Source organism: Biomphalaria glabrata, chromosome 1 (genome assembly GCF_947242115.1).
Source record: "Biomphalaria glabrata chromosome 1, xgBioGlab47.1, whole genome shotgun sequence".
NCBI lineage: Eukaryota > Metazoa > Mollusca > Gastropoda > Planorbidae > Biomphalaria > Biomphalaria glabrata.
The window spans coordinates 38,991,229-39,007,981 of record NC_074711.1 but is presented as its reverse complement, the minus strand read 5'-3'; the positions used below and the strand labels follow the sequence as shown (position 1 = coordinate 39,007,981).

Sequence of the window (16,753 nt, the reverse complement as noted above, 5' to 3'; positions counted from 1 at the left end):
AGACTTACCACAGTGATGTCTAATTTAGTTAGAAACTACATTTATACGTGAATTGTTCAATCATAGCTGAGAACACGCTACAACGTTGTGAGACATTTCACAAGAGGTAACATTATGTCTTTCTGGTGGTAGTTATTGTTTTAAAAGTATTACTGCTATCTGTGTTCATTTTGAATCAAACCGGACCATCCTATAGTTATGTATACTTTTATTACTTATGATACTTGTTCGTCTCGTAAAGTCTAGTATTACTATGTATGTATAGTCATACGCATACAATGATACAATTATTCAAAAGCTCTCAGCTAGTTCATTATATATCTGTTTGAGCTAATCTGATCTACACACAAACAATTTCTATGAAATCTTACATTTCAACAGCAGCATTGTAGTTTTGAAAAAAAAAAAAAAAAAATACGTTGGAGATTTCCACGGAGAATATTACTCAGAGTTATCTACCTTTTTTTGTTTCGATTTTTATTTTTAAGATATCCGTTTACAGTAACATTGATTCGTGTAAGTGATATGTGGAAATGTGGAGGCGATGTAAGGGAATCAAAGGAAAAACGTAATAAAATGACAAGAAGACTGGGAGAGATGGTGAAATAAATATTTTAAAAGGGAATGCCAAGGACAGTAAATTGAAATATCGCACGAGTAGCAGTTTTAGTTTTAGATTTATCAAACAAAATAAGTATTCACCAACATTAATTAACTAATTGTTTTTTTTATATTGATTCGTGTCTTATCCTCTTCAAGGTACAATTTTGCAATTTTTTTCTATTGATCCGAGAATGGGAAATGGGAGTAAAAACATGTTCAAACTTTTTACCAGACAGAGTGATTTAATATAAGCTTGGTAAAAACTCTAAAAGAAAACAATTCACTTAACACTTGACCTTATCGTCCGGACAGGCCTCACAAGTGTTGACTGCTTGAAGAATGATTTACCCTAGAGAACGAGTCGTGGCCAGCGTTCTGGGCGTAATGACTCTCGTGGGTCCGATTTGGCTGCAGCTGCAAGAGGTTCAGATGAGTTCTGATTTAGAAGCACTGTGTGATGCTATCACTGATATAGCTTGGGTGAGAACATTCATTACATGATACGATGTCTTTTTCTCCAAGTATTAGTCCTCTTTTTATTTGTAAACTTTCTCTAGCGCAAGGTAAAGATTTCACGTGTGACAAATATATAAATCTCTGTAAGATAAACCTTTGCAAGATTCATCGTGATATAAAGGTCATCTGTTTCTATTTCCGGCGGCTTACGAGGGTGTCATGGGGCCAGCACAACTAATAGACGCCATTTTTGTTTACTTTCCCTAACTAATGTCACTTACCCATTAGAGTTAAGTGAACTCATGGACATCCTAAATATCCCGAAATTCGAACCCGGGACGCCTCGGTTCAGAAGCCAAGTGCTTTACCACTCAGCCACCACGATCAAAATGTCATAACTTTGACCAATGCTTATCTTAGATATAACTTTGACCAATGCTTATCTTAGATATAACTTTGAAAAAGCATATTTTAGCCATTATTTCAACCAATTTCTATTTTAGCCATAACGTTGACCAATGCACATTTTTAGCCATAACTTCCAAAATAAAATACTTTAGACATAACCTTTACAAATGCCTATTTTAGCCATAACTTTGACCATCGCCTATTTTAGACTTTTTTTTAAAGCCATGAATTAACCAATGTCTATTTTAGATATAACTTTGACCAATTCCTATTTTGGAAGCCATAACTTTGAACTATGCTTTATTTTAGCCATAAATTGACCGATGCCTATTTTTATTTTAGTCATTACTTAGTCCGCCTACTTGAGCCACACCTATTCTCCATTACTTGCGCGTGGCGGCTGAGTACTTTAGCGCTGGCTTTCGAGCCCGGGGTCCTGGGTTCAAAAACTCAATAAGGACTGGGATTTTTAATTTCGGGATTTTTAGGAAATTTGGAGGCGCTGTAAGAGAATCAAAAGAAAAACTGGCCACACGAAACCCATCTCCGTAACAGTTGGCCAAAGCAACAGATGACCTTAACATATTCCGCCCCAGAGATCGCAAGGTCTGAAAGTTTTAATGTAATTAATTAATTAATCAATTAATTTTTTAAAAAATGTTTAAATTTCAAGAAGAATTTTTTTTCGAAATTAATGTTAATAGATCTAATACTTTCTTTAATCTTCATTGCTTTCATCACACAAACATTTGGACAGGAATCCTTCAAGTACCTTTTAGTATTGGTATAGTGACGTTGTAGTATTCTTTTCTAACATTTATTGCTAAGAATATAACTAGGACAGAATTACGGTAACGTAAAAACTAAAATAGTAGATGTACTTATAGTGTGATCTTCTATACGACAATATGAAACACATACTCAAGACCAAACAGTAGTCTGTAGTACTTATAGTGTATTCATATCAAAGGATCTGTATCATTCTAAATGCTATATAAACATGAAGTATATATATCCAAACTCTATGACAGGTAATAGACCCAGCCAATGTTTCCAATACAATACTCTGCGTCGCTGGCTATGTTGTGCCTACTCAGTCATGTGATCAGAGACCTAAGTCCGTAGGTCAACTGAGGACATGTTTGACCCAAACCAAGGCGATCAACATGCGATTTCACCCTAAAGTTATGGACTATATTTTGAGATTAAGTGATCCAGAAATAAAACAAAGTGGGTCTGATCCTACACCTGTCACGACCACGCATCACTGGAATCAAGTGAAGGTAGTCCAGTTTGACCACTCTACCAAACGTACAGCTACCACACGACATAGGCCTGGACAAAGTAAACAAGGTGTAACAACAACGCAGCTTCACAAAGAAATGACGAGAGATCGAACGCCTAAATTATCTCACTCACCTCACCTGCTCAAAGATAAAACAGTCAGGGAAGAAAACTCGTCCGAACCATCAGCGGAAAAAGAAGAAGTTACCGCCCTTGTAACACTCAGAGATAATCACGAAGACAAGAGTTTTCCGGACTCAGGCAAATTGTTTTGGTCAGCTCTGTGGCCAGGGAAAAAAGTCGAGACAACTCACGCCAGCGAGGGTGTTGGACGACCCACCGAGTTATCATTATTGATCAATGGTGTCAAGAACGCCCGAGATAGTTGGCTGGAGGCTACTAGGTCTGTTGACCAAGTAAGCCGGTTGTCAAGAGTAACCATGATTGAAGGTAAATTGCATTTCTAGTTATCCATCAGATATAAACCTACAATCATACAATCCTATTTCTATAATCTCAATCAAATAGTACAAAGGGAAGACTTCAAGTGCTCTATTAGTGTTGAATACATTACAAAAAAAAAAGCCTTGACAAATCCAATACTTTTGGATCAATAACATACGGGCAATCAGTGAAGGGGTCAGTCTAAGCTGCTATTATAAACTTAGTGTACTAAAGTCAAATGTTCAAATCTAGCTCATGACTTAACATTAAGTGCCGCTCTCTCTCTCTCTCTCTCTCTCTCTCTCTCTGTGACTCTCCTCCCTTCTCTGTTATGTGAATGTCCCTGTCTCTCTCTCCCTCCCTCCCTATCTATCTATCTAATCTATCTATCTATCTATCTATCTATCTATCTATCTATCTATCTATCTATCTATCTATCTATCTATCTATCTATCTATCTATCTATCTATCTATCTATCTATCTATGTGACTCTGTCTCCTTCTCTCTGTTTCTTTGTGAATTTCTCTCTCTCTCTCTCTCTCTCCCCCCTTTCTCTCCGCTGTCACTCAATCACACTGTCGTTCTCCCTGTCTCGCGGTCACTCTGACGATACACGTGATTGTCAGTGTGTATGTCCATTTTATATATGTGTATGTATAAATGTTTCTATAATGCGTTGGCCGTGTTATGTTTCGCTACTTAATGTACGCGCGTGTTTCATTTCAGATGTGTTCCCCAGCCACCCTTGTCTACGTCACAGGAAGTCGCTCATTCTCCCCCACCCCTCACGATGTCATTGGTATTACGATTGCTCCCAGCCCCCCAGTAATCCTGTTTGGAAGACAGTCGAGCCCTTGACTTTGGAATGCCCTTACCCGTCGCTCTTCTCAGAGACCAAACTGACCTGTCAGGCTTATAACGAAGTGGACTGCGGTCAGCGCACGGAGTATAAGACCCCATGTAGGTAGACTTTCGTAGGTAGACATTTCAGAGTGTAATTAAAGTTTCCAGTTTAGACCTTAAAGAACTTCAATATAAATATAAAGAGGAGATAGTAACAAGAGGATTTAGAATGACAAAGCAAAGATATTTGAGTGAATTGTGAACATTGGAAGTAAGAGAGAAGAAATAGAACACTAATCATCTTTGTGCTTTTTTTTTTTTAAAGGTAAGCTTTTGGGGATTTCACTCTAAACGTTGATTACAGAATCTGTTCTTTGCTTAAGATCTGTTTATGCTCTGGCAATGTAGTTTAGTGAGAGATAAAGAAGAGAACGCGATATGAGGAAATGTGGTTGCGTCATATAAAGTTAGAATAGAACTCAAAGATAAACATTTAAAAAAATGAAACTAAGAAGATTGAGAGAAACTTTGAAATTAAAGACAAAATAAGCACAATCAAAGACATCATTTGAGATTAGAGACAAAATAAGCACAATCAAAGATATCCTTTGAAATTAAAGACAAAATAAGCACAATCAAAGACATCCTTTGAAAGAGACAAAATAAGCACAATCAAAGAAATCATTTGAAATTAAAGACAAAATAAGCACAATCAAAGACATCCTTTGAAAGAGACAAAATAAGCACAATCAAAGAAATCATTTGAAATTAAAGACAAAATAAGCACAATTAAAGACATCATTTGAAATTAAAGACAAAATAAGCACAATCAAAGACATCATTTGAAATTAGAGACAAAATAAGCACAATTAAAGACATCATTTGAAATTAGAGACCAAATAAGCACAATTAAAGACATAATTTGAAATTAGAGACAAAATAAGCACAATCAAAGACATCCTTTGAAAGAGGCAAAATAAGCACAATCAAAGACATCCTTTGAAAGAGACAAAATAAGCACAATCAAAGACATCCTTTGAAAGAGACAAAATAAGCACAATCAAAGACATCCTTGAAAGAGACAAAATAAGCACAATCAAAGACATCCTTTGAAAGAGACAAAATAAGCACAATCAAAGACATCCTTGAAAGAGACAAAATAAGCACAATCAAAGACATCCTTTGAAAGAGACAAAATAAGCACAATTAAAGACATCCTTTGAAAGAGACAAAATAAGCACAATCAAAGACATCATTTGAAAGAGACACAATAAGCACAATCAAAGACATCATTTGAAATTAAAGACAAAATAAGCACAATCAAAGACATCATTTGAAATTAAAGACAAAATAAGCACAATCAAAGACATCCTTTGAAAGAGACAAAATAAGCACAATCAAAGAAATCATTTGAAATTAAAGACAAAATAAGTACAATCAAAGACGCCTTGTAAAAATACCACTATGGCCAACCAAATAATACAAATTGTTTTGTTGCAAGCCAAAGAGTTTATCAAATAATTTTATTCTGCGATGTATACAAAGTGCTAAAGAAATGTCAATGGTTTAACCAATGACTTCACTGATCAATCACTTTTCGTATTCTGTACACCAGATACACCTACAAGTGAGAGATCTGCCTCCAAGTGGAAACATCTCCCGAAAATCCTCTAACAGTCCTCTAATCAACAGGAAACTAAACAATCAGTTATCTTGCCATTTTGGTTATAGGACCCTGCCAGATGCTGATGGACCTCCCCGCCCCAGCTGAGCCAATATTTAGGTCTAATTGAATAAACAAAAGTATTTAATCAACGGTACCTACTGTTTCATTTCATAATTAAACATCTATCAATCAACTATTTTTCTGCTTTAAGGTGACTATAGAGAGAACACATGTACAGTGCCTTCGTGTCACAGCTGCCAGACACACTTAGCCAGCTGTGTCGGACTGCCGGACGGTGTCCACCCATTTCCTGGACGCCACTGGTCCCCGTGGTTCGTGCAGTGCCAGGGGGAGAGGACCATGTTGCAAGGGCGATGTGACGCGGACAGGGCGCCCATATTTTCTCCCGACTCTGGGCAATGTGTATCCCTCCAATGGGTGCCCAAACAGTACGGCGGAACCAGAAACGAATGTCAAGGCCGAAAAGACGGATACCATGCGGATGAGACTGGGATATGTCACGTGTTCTTTGAGTGCAGATCCGAGCAGTTCCTTCGGGAGTACTCTTGTCCAGGTAAAACTAATTACTGTGCATTCACAGTGCAATTCATACTATATAATAATAATTATAGCTTTTATATAGCGCTACTTTCATGCTTATAGCATGCTCAGAGCGCTATGGTCCAATTTCATTTGTGGACCAGTGGTGTGTGTGTGTGGGAGGGGGGGGGAGTGGGTATCTGGGAGAATGTTTTCCGTGCTGCCTTTAGGTGCTAAGTAATCAACTATACATATTGATACACTTGTATGACTCAACCTGGCATCAGATTTCAAAGCCTTATTTAAAGTAAATTTATTAGTAGTTCAAGTAAGTTTTATTTTTCTGTAGCGTGCATAGATCTTTATTTAAACTAATATTGAAAACAAGAGAGAATGTTTTGTTTTTGTGAATTAATTTAAAATGTTTTGAATAAAGACTTAAATGCTAAATTAGTCCTAGGGCTAACGAATAGATTATCTTAAGATGTTTCTTTAGGTGAATTTCTACAAGATAGAAAAAGTTTCCTTATATTTTACACATCAATCTTATATTTTAGACCATCCCAAGTTGGCATCTGATTCAAAAGCAGGAACACAAGTTGTGGAATACAATCCTAAATAGTTCAGCCATTCATGACAATATGCCATTATTTTTTTCTTTGTCCTAACTTTCCTTCGTGCACCTTGTACAATGTGTGTAAGTTTTGTATTCAGGTAAAACGATCTGATTCCAGGTGACGCTAACTTTGACCCTAAAGCCTCACAATGTAACAGCTCTGCGGTGATCCCTCCATGCGGCCCGGTCACATCGGAGGACGTGTCCAATATTTTTTGCACTGGTCAACAAGATGGATTCTATGCTGATCTTTTTGGAAGGTGCTCGCTCTATTACGAGTGTAAAAACTTCCACCTTCGGGCGTTTCTCAAGTGCGCTGTCGGCGCCTTTAACCCCAGAAAACATGTATGCGATTCGAAGCTTGACTTCCACGGGCCTTGCGGACTTCGACCGAATCCCTGTAATGGAAAGTAAGTGAGGTCACTTTACCTTGTCTATTTAGAACATAAAAGAAGGAAGCCATACAAATGTGAACAGAAATTGATATTGTAAATTGACAACTGAGAACTGTTGTATTATTAGATAAATGATATAAAAAATATAATAAACAGTAATCAGCGTTTCTATCTCTTAAATGAATTTTTTAAATTTTAATTAAAACTCTTAAAAAGATAAACTTTTATTATACCACAGATCAGATGGCATCTACGCGGATTCAACGTCCAACTGCCTGTCCTCGGTCACTTGTAAAAATGGTTATGTCTCTAGAGTAGAGCCATGTCCAGATGGTCTCGTATTTGACGTGGTTACCAAGAGATGCCAGCTTCCTAAACTGGCTGCTCCACCCTGTGGCATAGCACCTACTTGTGCTGGGAAGGTAAGCCAATCTAGATAGCACCTACCTGTGCTGGGAAGGTAAGCCAATCTAGATAGCACCTACCTGTGCTGGTAAGGTAAGCCAATCTAGATAGCACCTACTTGTGCTGGGAAGGTAATCCAATCTAGATAGCACCTACCTGTGCTGGGAAGGTAAGCCAATCTAGATAGCACCTACCTGTGCTGGGAAGGTAAGCCAATCTAGATAGCACCTACCTGTGCTGGGAAGGTAAGCCAATCTAGATAGCACCTACCTGTGCTGGGAAGGTAAGCCAATCTAGATAGCACCTACTTGTGCTGGGAAGGTTAGCCAATCTAGATAGCACCTACCTGTGCTGGGAAGGTAATCCAATCTAGATAGCACCTACTTGTGCTGGGAAGGTAAGCCAATCTAGATAGCACCTACTTGTGCTGGGAAGGTAATCCAATCTAGATAGCACCTACCTGTGCTGGGAAGGTAAGCCAATCTAGATAGCACCTACCTGTGCTGGGAAGGTAAGCCAATCTAGATAGCACCTACCTGTGCTGGGAAGGTAAGCCAATCTAGATAGCACCTACCTGTGCTGGGAAGGTAAGCCAATCTAGATAGCACCTACCTGTGCTGGGAAGGTAAGCCAATCTAGATAGCACCTACCTGTGCTGGGAAGGTTAGCTAATCTAGATAGCACCTACTTGTGCTGGGAAGGTAAACCAATCTAGACAAAATCAGGGTCTTTTTTTTCATTAACCTTTAGATGAATGAATGTTTTAATAGCTCGAGTCATTTCATTGTTGCTTTTGTTTTTTACCTTCGGCTCCCTTGCAATGTTGCGCAGCTTAGACAACCTTATAAATAGAGCATCCACAAACAACACGCACAACACTACCATATTTAAACAAACTTTTTGAATAAAATATGCCTCAGCAAAATCTCAAAAATCTTGGAAAACAACAGCCACTCGCTCCATCAATAACTACGTCAAGTCACGAAGTGGGTCACTTCTGTCACTTGTCAATCAAGATGTACAAAAACTCGTTCGTTCCTTACTCGGTCAGACTGTATCAGCGTTGCGTCGTTGACTAGCAAACTTGAAAAGGACCAAAACGTCTGTGTAGTCACTTTATGAACTCTTTATGTTTTGTGTCTGTTCTATATATGTGAATGTTTTTGTTCTTGTTGTTTTTATTTGAAAAAAAAGAGTCCTTGTAATCACAACAAATTTCCATAAGGATCAATAAAGTAGTCACAGTCTTAGTCTTAGTAGTAGTCTTAGTCTCAGTCTTAGTCTTAGTCTCAGTCTCAGTCTTATAATCTGCTCCGACTCCAAATCTGCATTGCAAGCTTTGGGGCGGATGAAGCCTGAAGCTGTTGGACCAAATAACAGCCGACCATAGGGATGTTACCTTCATCTGGGTCCCCTCCCATGTGGGCATTGAGGGAAACGAAGCCGCAGACAGAGAAGTAAAGAGAGCCCTAAATCATGCGGTGTCAGGAACCCAAATTCCCTGCTCGGACCTGAGACAAAGTATTGTCTCTGCCACCTATCAAGAATGGCAGGACCGATGGGAGGCTGAGACTCACAATAAACTCAGGCAGATTGTGGCGGATGTCAGGTGGCGGTCCACATCTAAGGGTCTGACAAGGCGTGGTAGCACGACCATGTCCAGACTTAGGATTGGCCACACCTACATCACGCACTCTTTTGTGCTGAAGAGAGAGGAGCCCCCACTTTGTGAGTATTGTGACTCTCGCCTCACCGTGGAACATATCCTCATCGACTGCCCCAGATACCAGGATGTCAGGGAGAAATATTTTAGAGCCACTAATTTAAAAACACTATTCAATAATGTCGACCCTGGGAAAGTACTGGGCTTTATCCGGGAAGTGGGGTTGTCTACAAAGATCTGATTTATGAATTTGTGAACATGTACTATTTACATTAGATTTTTACCAAATTATTAAATTTTTACTACTTCTACTATTTTAACTGTGAATAGACCTTGATTTTAATGATTTGACTGTATGGAATTTGGCTCTTGTTGTGTGGAGGGAGAGTGGCCCTTGAGGGACTGCAGGCACGACATGGAATAAATTGTGCCGATGTGCCCAAATTCAAAATCAAATCAAGTCTCAGTCTTAGTCTCAGTCTCAGTCTTAGTCTCAGTCTTAGTCTTAGTCTTAGTCTTAGTCTTAGTCTCAGTCTCATTCTTAGTATCAGTCTCATTCTCAGTCTCAGTCTTAGTCTCAGGCTCCCTCGCAGTCTTAGTCTCAGTCTCAGTCTTAGTCTTAGCCTCAGTCTCAGTCTCAGTCTCAGTCTTAGTCTCAGGTTCCCTTGCAGTCTCAGTCTTAGTCTCAGTCTCAGTCTCAGTCTTAGTCTCAGGCTCCCTTGCAGTCTCAGTCTCAGTCTTAGTCTTAGTCTCAGTCTCAGTCTCAGTCTTAGTTTCAGTCTCAGTCTCAGTTTTAGTCTCAGTCTCAGTCTTAGCCTCAGTCTCAGTCTCAGTCTTAGTCTCAGGCTCCCTTGCAGTCTCAGTCTCAGTCTTAGTCTCAGTTTCAGTCTCAGTCTCATTCTTAGTCTCAGTCTCAGTCTCAGTCTCAGTCTTAGTCTTAGTCTCAGGCTCCCTTGCAGTCTCAGGCTCCCTTGCAGTCTCAGTCTTAGTCTCAGTTTCAGTCTCAGTCTCAGTCTCATTCTTAGACTCAGTCTCAGTCTCAGTCTCAGTCTTAGTCTCAGTCTCAGTCTCAGTCTTAGTCTCAGGCTCCCTTGCAGTCTCAGTCTCAGTCTTAGTCTCAGTCTCAGTCTCAGTCTTAGTCTCAGGCTCCCTTGCAGTCTCAGTCTCAGTCTTAGTCTTAGTCTAAGGCTCCCTTGCAGTCTCAGTCTCATTCTTAGTCTCAGTCTCAGTTTCAGTCTCATTCTCAGTCTCAGTCTCAGTCTCAGTCTTAGTCTCAGTCTCAGCCTCAGTCTTAGTCTCAGTCTCAGTCTTAGTCTTAGTCTTAGTCTTAGTATAGGTCTCAGTCTCAGTCTCAGTCTTAGTCTCAGTCTCAGTCTCAGTCTTAGTCTCAGGCTCTCTTGCAATCTCAGTCTCAGTCTTAGTCTTAGTCTCAGGCTCCCTTGCAGTCTCAGTCTTAGTCTCAGTTTCAGTCTCAGTCTCAGTCTCTTTCTTAGTCTCAGTCTCAGTCTCAGTCTTAGTCTTAGTCTCAGGTTCCCTTGCAGTCTCAGTCTCAGTCTTAGTCTTAGTCTCAGGCTCCCTTGCAGTCTCAGTCTCAGTCTCAGTTTCAGTCTTAGTCTCAGTTTCAGTCTCAGTCTCAGTCTTAGTCTCAGTCTCAGTCTCAGTCTCAGTCTTAGTCTCATTCTCAGTCTCAGTCTTAGTCTCAGTCTTAGTCTCAGTCTCAGTCTTAGTCTCAGTCTCAGTCTTAGCCTCAGTTTCAGTCTCAGTCTTAGTCTCAGGCTCCCTTGCAGTCTCAGTCTTAGTCTCAGTCTCAGTCTTAAGCTTAGTCTCAGGCTCCCTTGCAGTCTCATTCTTAGTCTCAGTCTCAGTCTCAGGCTCCCTTGCAGTCTCAGTCTCAGTCTTAGTCTCAGTTTCAGTCTCAGTCTCAGTCTCATTCTTAGTCTCAGTTTCAGTCTCATTCTCAGTCTCAGTTTCAGTCTTAGTCTCAGTCTCAGTCTCAGTCTCAGTCTTAGTTTAAGTCTCAGTCTCAGTCTTAGTCTTAGTCTCAGTCTCAGTCTTAGTCTCAGTCTCAGTCTCAGTCTTAGTCTCAGGCTCCCTTGCAGTCTCAATCTCAGTCTTAGTCTTAGTCTCAGTCTCAGTCTCATTTTCAGTCTCAGTCTCAGTCTTAGTCTTAGTCTCAGTCTCATTCTCAGTCTTAGTCTTAGTCTTAGTCTTAGTCTCAGTCTCAGTCTCAGTCTCAGTCTTAGTCCCAGTCTCAGTCTTAGCCTCAGTCTCAGTCTTAGTCTCAGGCTCCCTTGCAGTCTCAGTCTCAGTCTTATTCTCAGTCTCAGTCTTAGCCTCAGTCTCAGTTTCAGTCTTAGTCTTAGTCTCAGGCTCCGTTGCAGTCTCAGTCTCAGTCTTAGTCTCAGTCTATGCCTCAGTCTCAGCCTCAGTCTTAGTCTCAGCCTCAGTCTTAGTCTCAGTCTCAGTCTTAGTCTCAGGGTCAGTCTTAGTCTCAGGCTCCCTTGCAGTCTCAGTCTCAGTCTTAGTCTCAGACTCCCTTACAGTCTCAGTCTTAGTCTCAGTCTCAGTCTCAGTCTTAGTCTCAGGCTCCCTTGCAGTCTCAGTCTCAGTCTTAGTCTCAGGCTCCCTTGCAGTATCAGTCTCTGTCTCAGACTCAGTCTCAGTCTCCCTTGCAGTCTCATTCTTAGTCTCAGTCTTAGTCTCAGGCTCCCTTGCAGTTTCAGTCTCAGTCTTAGTCTCAGTCTCAGTCTTAGTCTCAGGCTCCCTTGCAGTCTCAGTCTCAGTTTTAGTCTCAGTCTCAGTCTTAGTCTCAGGCTCCCTTGCAGTCTCAGTCTCAGTCTTAGTCTCAGGCTCCCTTGCAGTCTCAGTCTCAGTCTTAGTCTCAGGCTCCCTTGTAGTCTCAGTCTCAGTCTCAGTCTTAGTCTTAGTCTCAGGCTCCCTTGCAGTCTCAGTCTCAGTCTCAGTCTTAGTCTCAGGCTCCCTTGCAGTGTCAGTCTCAGTCTCAGTCTTAGTCTCAGGCTCCCTTGCAGTCTCAGTCTCAGTCTTAGTCTCAGGCTCCCTTGCAGTCTCAGTCTCAGTTTTAGTCTCAGTCTCAGTCTTAGTCTCAGGCTCCCTTGCAGTCTCAGTCTCAGTTTTAGTCTCAGTCTCAGTTTTAGTCTCAGTCTCAGTCTTAGTCTCAGGCTCCCTTGCAGTCTCAGTCTCAGTTTTAGTCTCAGTCTTAGTCTCAGGCTCCCTTGCAGTCTCAGTCTCAGTCTTAGTCTTAGTCTTAATGCGCTGATTTCGTCTTTATCTTTCTGTAAGTTAGAATATACAATGACTTTTTTCCTTTTTGGAACCCTTTTTGGTTATGCTTAGTTGGATCATTTTTGAACATAACCGTTTACTGTGTTCGACCAATGTGTCTAGTAATGAGCATGATTAATGTAAACTGAAACCTCGTCGATACTATCTGACAGTTTTTTAATTATTAATTACTTTGTACTTGTTTCTCTCAGTTAGATGGAAAGTATCCTAATGAGGCTCAAGGCTGTGCGCATTATGTTAAGTGTTCCAATGAGTCGCTGGTTGGATTTGGGGAATGCGATATCACTGAAGGAGGGTTTTTTTTCAACCCTGTCTCCAGAGAATGTGACTTTCCTCAGAACATTTGCCCACCTTGTGGTAACAACAAGAAACTGAAATGGTGAGGAAAGAATAATGTCTCTTTAAAAACAACATAATATAAAATAAACACTTTGATATTGGTCTTAAATTTTTGTTAGTTTTAAATTATAACTTTGATGTATGCAATTCTACAGACGTTTAGTCGGCTAACAGTCCCTGCCATAAAAAGTGATCTCTTTAACATTTCTCGGAAAATGATAATTTTTTTAGATAGTCTTTACTGCAACGATTTTAATTAGTCATTTCAAAACAAATTATAATAGATAAACAAAATATTTTGCATTCGTGAATTTGTCTTTCTGAAACATGGGCTTGATTTTGTCTCGTTGAGATAGACAGCAAGTCTACTTGCATTTGACCAGGCTTTATGACCACTGTAAATATTTTTATAGTTTATTTTGGTTATCAACTCTAATGGGTACCTGACATAAGTTGGGGAAAGTAAAAGCGGTTGGTCGTTGTGATGTCTACATGACACCCTCGTTAGGCCACAGAAACAGATGGCCTTTACGTCATCTGCCCTATAGACCGCAAGGTCTGAACGGGGAACTTTTTATTAAACCCGCTCTTCACACAGGATCTCAATGAAGAGACTCTAAACTTAGTGTTAAGCATCTACCAGCAGCCGACGTTATTACCTACAAGCATTTACATCCATACTTCCAGACTTCGATATGATCCTAACAGATTACACATTCAAATCTTATCTACGAGATGCTTTAACCAATCAGGCTATCAACAACTCTCTATTAGTCCAGCCAATCTATCTGTCATGAATGGTCCCTCCACCCTGCACTCAGGTATGACAGCATACACACACACACTTGTTTGTCTGTCATCAATACTGTGACATCCAGCTCACTTCTTTATTTTTCTTCAACGCATCCTCGTTGAGAATCAGTGAATTTTCTCTTCTATACAGCCGAAAGGAAGTGGTGGATTCATTAGTATTCAATAATATCAATATTAATTATAATATTGGAGGGAAGGGAATATATAATAAATTATATTTTAAGTATTTTACCATGACAAAATATTGAAACAATGACATACAAGACAATGATGCAATGGGCATTGTACCACTTGGCAAGGAAATACTGGACATTGTACCACTTGGGAAGGACACACTGGACATAGTAACACTCGACAGTGGAACATTGGACAAGGTACCACTTGACCAAGACACACTGGGCATTGTACCACTTGACAATGACTAACTGGGCATTGTACCACTTGACAATGACAAACTGGGCATTGTACCTCTTGACAATGACAAACTGGGCATTGTACCCCTTGACAATGACAAACTGGGCATTGTACCACTTGACCAAGACACACTGGGCATTGTACCACTTGACAATGACAAACTGGGCATTGTACCCATTGACAATGACAAACTGGGCATTGTACCTCTTGACAATGACAAACTGGGCATTGTACCCCTTGACAATGACAAACTGGGCATTGTACCCCTTGACCAAGACACACTGGGCATTGTACCACTTGACAATGACAAACTGGGCATTGTACCACTTGACAATTACAAACTGGGCATTGTACCCCTTGACAATGACAAACTGGGCATTGTACCCCTTGACAATGACAAACTGGATATTGTACCACATGACAATGACAAACTGGGCATTGTACCCCTTGACAATGACAAACTGGGTATTGTACCCCTTGACAATGACTAACTGGGCATTGTACCACTTGACCAAGACACACTGGGCATTGTACCACTTGACCAAGACACACTGGGCATTGTACCACTTGACAATGACAAACTGGATATTGTACCACATGACAGTGGGACATTGAATATTGTACAACTTGACAACGACACCCAAATAAAATAAGACAAATGACAAATGACACTTAGACAATACGATAAAATAGACAAGACTTTGACAAACAGAATCATGGTAAATAATATAACAGACAGAAAAAGAACCGCCTAATCAATATTCTATTTTTTTTCTATCTCTACATTAGCTAATGCAAAAGCAAAAAACTAGAGATCTAGCAGCTTTCTGAAGATGATCACTACTGACACTACAACAAGGAGTTTCTTCTACATTGATCTCAACTCAACTGTCTTCCTCAATATTGCCCTGACCTCTGTCTAACTACATTGGATGGAGTCATTTTTCTAAGAAACTAATCGACTTTCCATATTCTATGTGGAACACTATGAAAATGTGCATGTAATTCTATCACTTTTAACGCAGACATTTATCAACATTTATATAACAGACGATTTTGAAGTCAACTTTAATACAGCATACGATTTTAAAGTCAACTCAGCAGACGATTTTGAAGTCAACTTTAATACAGCAGACGATTTTAAAGTCAACTTTAATACAGCAGACGATTTTAAAGTCAACTTTAATACAGCAGACGATTTTAAAGTCAACTTTAATACAGCAGACGATTTTAAAGTCAACTTTAATACAGCAGACGATTTTGAAGTCAACTTTAATACAGCAGACGATTTTGAAGTCAACTTTAATACAGCAGACGATTTTAAAGTCAACTTTAATACAGCATACGATTTTAAAGTCAACTTTAATACAGCAGACGATTTTGACGTCAACTTTAATACAGCATACGATTTTAAAGGCAACTTTAATACAGCATACGATTTTAAAGTCAACTTTAATACAGCATACGATTTTAAAGTCAACTTTAATACAGCAGACGATTTTGAAGTCAACTTTAATACAGCATACGATTTTAAAGTCAACTCAGCAGACGATTTTAAAGTCAACTTTAATACAGCAGACGATTTTAGAGTCAACTTTAATACAGCAGACGATTTTAAAGTCAACTTAAATACAGCAGACGATTATGACGTCAACTTTAATACAGCAGACGATTTTTAAGGTCAACATTTATTACAAAAGACAATTTTAAGGTCAACATTTATTACAGCAGACGATTTAGCACTAATATATGCGGAAATTGAAACTATTCGCCCGCAAAAAGAAACGTAGGTACACTGAACATAGAAGCAACGTCCTAATGAGAGACTGCATTGGAGATATCTGTGACGGATAAATATCACTAGCTGTCTCCGGTGTAGAGAATATTGGAAGCATGGATAGTCTGTGAAATAATAATAATAATTAAATATGGACTTTTGTTGTACTGTATGTTCTCAAATTAATTTTTTTACTTGGTTAGCAAGTCATTTCATTATGTCGTCCTTGGTTGACTTGAGTTTGTCTAGTCCACTGTTTCCCAAACTTTTCCGTAACGGAACACTTCGCACATTCTGAGTATTTAGCGGAACACTTAGCTTATTTTTTCGAGAGATTAAATCACGTGGTGGCCTACTGGTTAATTATTCCACGATTTCGTTGAACATCTATTCGGGTATCGCGGAACAACACTAGGTTGTGAGAGTTTGGGAAACACTGGTCTATCTAGTGAATATCAATGTTTCAATGTGACTCTTTATTTGTCTACACTTTTCTTATATCGTCTTCCATTTTTCTGTAAATCAGTTTTCTAGAATGTAATTCAATATTACTGTGTTTTATTGATGACATAATGTAAGCCTAATCTGAATACATCGAACTGTAAACAAAGAACAAATTGCTGAGCTTCAAATTTCTCATGCAAATATGTCACAAAATGTGTACAATCTCTATGTATTGTTTTAACTACCACAACCGCTGAAAATCTCTAGTTATATATCTCTTCAGTTAAAGAACGTGAACTTTTCAAAGTCATAATAAAAAGCCATGAATAGACCTGCCTC

At 39.4% G+C, this 16,753-nt stretch overlaps 1 protein-coding gene across 1 annotated transcript; it reads left to right on the top strand.

The window, feature by feature from the left end:
- The first annotated feature begins 921 nt into the window (after nucleotides 1-921).
- LOC106051861 (uncharacterized) lies at nucleotides 922-13,010 on the top strand. The gene is made up of 7 exons (XM_056019142.1): nucleotides 922-1,083; nucleotides 2,499-3,201; nucleotides 3,923-4,156; nucleotides 5,917-6,279; nucleotides 6,980-7,271; nucleotides 7,495-7,678; nucleotides 12,819-13,010. The coding sequence occupies exons 1-7, from the start codon at nucleotides 943-945 to the stop codon at nucleotides 13,008-13,010; spliced, it is 2,109 nt and encodes a 702-aa protein (XP_055875117.1). The 5' UTR covers nucleotides 922-942.
- Nucleotides 13,011-16,753: the final 3,743 nt, after the last annotated feature.